Source organism: Phodopus roborovskii, unplaced genomic scaffold (assembly GCF_943737965.1).
Source record: "Phodopus roborovskii unplaced genomic scaffold, PHOROB, whole genome shotgun sequence".
NCBI classification, from domain to species: Eukaryota; Metazoa; Chordata; class Mammalia; order Rodentia; family Cricetidae; genus Phodopus; species Phodopus roborovskii.
Window position 1 is genome coordinate 36,473,172 of NW_026126418.1, and position 5,611 is coordinate 36,478,782.

General features: G+C 38.9%; 1 protein-coding gene across 1 annotated transcript; it reads right to left on the reverse strand.

The window, feature by feature from the left end:
* Positions 1-3,465: 3,465 nt before the first annotated feature.
* On the reverse strand, positions 3,466-5,357 carry B3galt1 (beta-1,3-galactosyltransferase 1). Its single transcript, XM_051184545.1, has one exon. The coding sequence runs from the start codon at positions 5,111-5,113 to the stop codon at positions 4,133-4,135; it is 981 nt and encodes a 326-aa protein (XP_051040502.1). The 5' UTR covers positions 5,114-5,357; the 3' UTR covers positions 3,466-4,132.
* Positions 5,358-5,611: the final 254 nt, after the last annotated feature.

Below are 5,611 nucleotides of genomic sequence, written 5' to 3' on the forward strand. Positions count from 1 at the left end.
GATATATGAGTGAAACATTAAATGATGTTTTTGCCTTAGATTTAACCTGTCCTGGTTAGCTAAGCAAGTCCTCAACAGAATGTCTCTCTGCAGGTGGAAATTTCAGTACACACACTTAATAGGCCAATAAAAACATTGGCTTCTCTGAAGCCAATAAGAAGTAATTGAGAAACTTGTCTTTCTAACCCAGGGGTAGTCTTTGGCTTATTCATTGGACCAAGAAAGCCTCCAAGTTGATCACTAATTTGCTTCATGCTGTTATGGGTGGGCTCTGAGTTGGTTAAACCATTGCCTGTGTTGAAATCGTTGATAGCAGGTGGGTGGGCATCAACTACTCTCATCAGTCACGTCTCCCCAAAGACAGCCATGCAAAAGAAGCAGAAAAAGATAATAGGTTGGGTTCTTCTTTTGTTTATTTGTCCCAGGAATTTAAAAAAACCAGCTTTATGAAACCGGGACCTTCCCCTTGACAGACGGGCCTGTACATTAGCATCGTGCTTTCAACCAACAGTTTACATTTCAAGAGGAAGGTAAAGAAAGTGACGAAAAGACAGCTTCATCTACTTGTCACATGTTGTAACACTGATACAAAAAAATAGTATTCTGATTAGCAGCTTGATTGGCAACCCATATAACCCTAAATAGTACTACAAACCCAGAGAGTGCACTTTAACACAGTTACTTTTGGCAAAACCATATGTACAATTTTGAAGAAATAAATACATAAATACAATCATTCATATATAACAATATTCCTAAGTGTCAGTTATCATCAGGCGCTTCTAGTAAATTATTTCTTCCATTCACAAGTTACCTGTGGCTTATAAAAAGTTTCTTCACCTTTACAGAAATGATACAATCAATCCCCGCACTGAACCCACATAATAGGAAAGGTAGAAAATGAATTCCAGACACTGTACATAAATATTCCATTGTCTTTTGTTAGAAGAAATTTGATTGAAAAAACTCCTTCCTTGACTTCTCTGTGAAGAGTGTGTTACCCCTCTGTATCTTATCACATAAGGGGTTTTGTTCTTCCATATTTAATTCAAATCAAAAGTGATCTTCATGTTTTGAATCTGGTTATTTGAAAGTACACTGTTACATTGTTGTATATTGAAGCTGCTCCAATATAAGAAGACACAAAGCCACATAAAGGAGGCACCAAAGAGAAAGCATGTTTTTTCCTCTAAGAAATAAATGAAGAAACTGTAAGATTACAGATGCTGATGTTATCCAGCACATAATGAAGAATGACGGGGAGCCAGACAGTGTTTAGAAAATAACCATTGAGTGACTTCTGGTCCACTAGTGCCATCACTATTTTGACTTCATCCTTGCAGTTCTGAAAACTGAACCCCAAGCCCTATATATCCTAGGTAAATGCTTTACCATTGAGTTGCAAGCCAGCCCCAGACTACTGCCATTAAAATGATTTTTTGTTTCTTAAAGAAATGGTAAGAATGGCTTAATAAATTACCATGACAGTAATCTGACCAGTTTCTCCTCATAGAACTAACAAAAGGAGAAAATTAGAGCTTTTCCTTGACAAATTAAACATTTTTAAACATCCAAACAAAAAACAAAAACAAACAAACAAACAAAAACAAAGAGAAAACATGCTTAAGGCTATTGAAATACTGGACAACTGGCCTTGCCTCACCAAGTTCCATGCAGAGGAAAATGTTACACATCAAGCAGATTCTAGCTGTTCGTACAATTGAAGAGAAGAGAAAAGCTCCTTTAAAATATGTACATGTAATCATTGATGTCCATTTACATGTTTATCATACGGGCACTATGTAGCATAAAAAAAAGTGAAGAAATAGTTCTTTAAGACATGATTTTCTGATTTTTGCTCCTTTTCAAGATTAGGGCTCTATGCATATTCCACACATACATACAAAACATTCATAGATGTACAGACATGGTTTTTTATAATGTGATACTCTTTGACATGAAAAGTGGCTTGGCTGAGCATCGGGTATGTGCAAGGCCATCTTAGGAGACAGAGATTGCATTCAGCTGAGTAACCGGGAGGCAAATGAGACTTTCCCAGTGATTGGAGTTCAACAACAGCTGTGTCTGGATGATGGGAGGGTGGCTCACCTTGTTCTGCTTCATTTCCTCCCAGAACACTTGACACTGAGCAGCAATCAAACTCATATTAAAGGATGGGAAGTCCTATGCCATTGAGTACCTTGGGGCTGATGAGAGAGCTAGCAGGAGATCATGTGACTGTGGGACTCCATTTCTTCCTTTTGTCTCCCTAGTGGGATGCTATTAGCTTCTAAGGGGGGTATTCCAGCCATCAAGATGCAAATCAAATAGATAAAAGGAACACTTTCTGGTGTGGGGCTTTCTTTGCATGACAACAGTGAGTTCCCTAATGAAAGGTGTGCTCAGTGCTTATTCCTCTTTGTTGAGTAGATTAGCTTTATTGTCCTAAAGAGTTTTAAGAATTCAGGGCAAATATTTCCTATGATTTAAGCTGTGAGGATGCATATGTGAAGCATATGCAAAGCTCCTCAGCAAAGCAAAGCAAACTCTTTTCAGCATCCTGGGATGCCAAGGCAACACACTGGAGTGACATATTCGCCACCAAAACCAGAGACATGGCAGAGAAATTGAGGCTTCCACAGTCAACTAATAGCCAAGGAAACATCAACATCTTGGAAGAATTAGGTACACTGATAGTTCACAGTCAATCTTTATTTTGTAAATTGTTGTGTTAAGACGATGTTACCACAACTGATGGCCATCTTTATAATTACTGTAATACTTTTAGCATTTAGCATAATGCATGATACATGGCATTACGTAGCACCTTTTAAACTAAAGATCTCAAAGTACTTATTAGCAAATGTGATTTGCTCTCACAGTATCTGTGAGGTAGATTTTTCTTTTTTTAGCCATTTTACAAGTGAGCATACAGAAATACATCAAAAGTGAGATGCCTGTTCATATGGTCCATATAAGTTTGTGGCATCTGTGGGATCTGAACTCATGCTTCCAGGTTTTTCCTTCCCTTGGATCTCAGCCACAGAACCTCCAGAACATCTCAAAACAGCTTTGCCTTATACATACTTAAATGATTCAGATATCATGAGGATATTACATTTGTTGGTAGCAGGGCCACATCTTTCAATAACACTGTTGTTACCTGTTAAAGATTTTCTTGCGTGCTTTGCTAATATGTGAGGGGGGCATTGTGCACTATTGCTAAGCTTATAGCTACTTAGAATGGATACCTAAATTTGCATTTAATCAACTGCTATGTATTGTTGCTGAGTCTCCTAAATCAACTGTTATGTATTGTTTCTGAGTCTCCTACCATCTTGTTTTCTACACATGGAGACATCCACCTGCCTGATCCAAAAACTGGAAAATGCACTTAAAGGCATTGTATGGAAGGAAACAGGTCTCCTTGGTGGCACCTTGTAATATTTGTTCTGAAAAAGAAAAAAGATGGTTTGTTTACTTAAAATAGCATTTTATGTACATCCCACCTGCTGACCAGATTTAATTCTTGGAAGCAAAGCCTAGGTGTTTTCTATACATACAGAATAATTTATTCTCAAGTTTCAATTCCCATATATTTCATCACCTTCTCCCTACCAGGGGTAAAATCAATTATTGGTAGAATCACAAATTCTGTACACATTCCACAGCAACATATGTAAAAATCCAATGTGATAATAACACACAGCATTACAAATAACATCCAGTGTGTCTTCCTGACTATGTATCTTTTGATTTTTTTTTATTAAGAGTTACTATGTAGCTTTGCAGTGATGATATGAAGACCTTAGAGTGAGTTCCCAATTCCTGACCCAGATTTTGATCTCAGAGCACAGTGCATAAATTCTAGCAATTATTTAGAGTCACTCTTGGAAACAAATGGCAATGTCTTATGACCTGAGAATGAAATCCATCCCTTCTAACTCACTCACTGTTTCTATGACTGAGCCTAATATTTTTAAATTAGTGATCCAAGAAAGGAACTAGTTTCAGGAAGCAAAACCTTTACAAAACCCCTTACCAGTCCATTTTCCCTTGGTGACACCTGTAAAATGCCAACACCTTAGTCCCCATTTCTTAGAAAAGAAACTTATTTACAGTGATAAAAACCCTAACATCTGAGATGCTTCTTGCTTGACATGTCATTCCAGATTCTGTGCATTTCTTCTGGAGAGATCTGATGGACAGTGATGACACGACGGTACCTACACAAACTGTAGGCCATTTTCCAGTGATTGAAGCCACTATTCTGGAAAGGATGTATGCCTAGCTTTCGAAGACACAGTCCCACATACACATCTTCCAGGTGAAGCAGCCTGGTATGGAGTGAGGTCTTATAAATGAGTTCAGCCACATCAGCAGAAAAGATATAGCCAGTTCCCGAACAGAATGGTGGGTAGTTGCTGTCAGGGTACAAATCCCTAGGCATATACCACTTACTGCGGACATCCCGGATTGGCCCGCCATTGATGACATAACCAGTAAAATACCTTCTTCTTGGCTTGGTAGATGGTTTCAGGAGTTTATAAATAAGGTTGTCCATGTTCACAAAAATGTCACTGTCTGTTTTCATGACATACTTGGCTTTTGAACAGAAAGTGGCCACCCATCTCATCCCCATTAAGGTTTTGAGGGTGAGGTTGTGGTAGGAGTCAATGAAGTCCTCCACTATGATGTCATGGAAGATCTGGCTCTCTTGTTCCACCATCTGGTTCAGAACAGGATCAGCATTTTTGCCCAGGAGGAACAGTGTGGCTATCTTTATCCCTTTGAAGTTGTTCTCATCTCCCCAGGTCTCCCGGATTGCCTGGCGGGCATCAAATTCCTTGTGAGTCGTGCTAATGAGGATCACAAGGAAAGGAATGTTTTTCTCACATTTGTTGGGCTCATTTATGAGAAATTCAAAAGAATGTGGGTTTATAGGTCGAGTTCTTATGTTGCCAAAGGTGAAGTTTTTCCTGGCAACTGTTAGGTGACTGAATGGCTTTGAGCCAGTATAGGAAGAAGTAGGTCGTGTTATGCTCAAGTACCAGAGAGCGCTGGCCCAGCACACAACGGTCAAAACATAAAGGCAGGAGACCTTTGAAGCCATTGTCTTGAGGACAAGTCTAGTCCATATGCTGAAGAACACGTCTTTTGGGCACTGGTTTCTTGTCCTCTTGCAAAGGCAGCATATTACACAGCAATCTAGAAATTCTGTGAGAGAAGAGCTAGTTGGTGGGTGTCCGTGGACCTTAGTCCTGTTGTGGCACCATCACATTCACTTCACTTTCTTTCCAACTTGATGGCATTTCCAAGCCTTGGAAATCTTCCTGGGAACTCTGCAAAAATCAATAAAGTACAGTTTTGTTCAGGTTTACTTAGCCATGCTCATATTCTTGAATAAATACAATAAAGGAGAAAGAATTACCAGTGATGACTAAAATAAACACGGTAGTTCATTTCCATAAGCCTTGAAAAACCCTTGACATAACCTCCTAGCTTCCCCTCTCCCAAGAACAGAAATTGCTTATGCATACTTACATTAAATACATGAATACATTAACTGTGAGCATGAGGTGGCTAGAGAGTAAACCTATAGTTGGTAATT

Excerpts from the sequence above, each read along its gene's own strand:
- B3galt1 (XM_051184545.1), bottom strand. The coding sequence starts at position 5,113 with ATGGCTTCAAAGGTCTCCTGCCTTTATGTTTTGACCGTTGTGTGCTGG.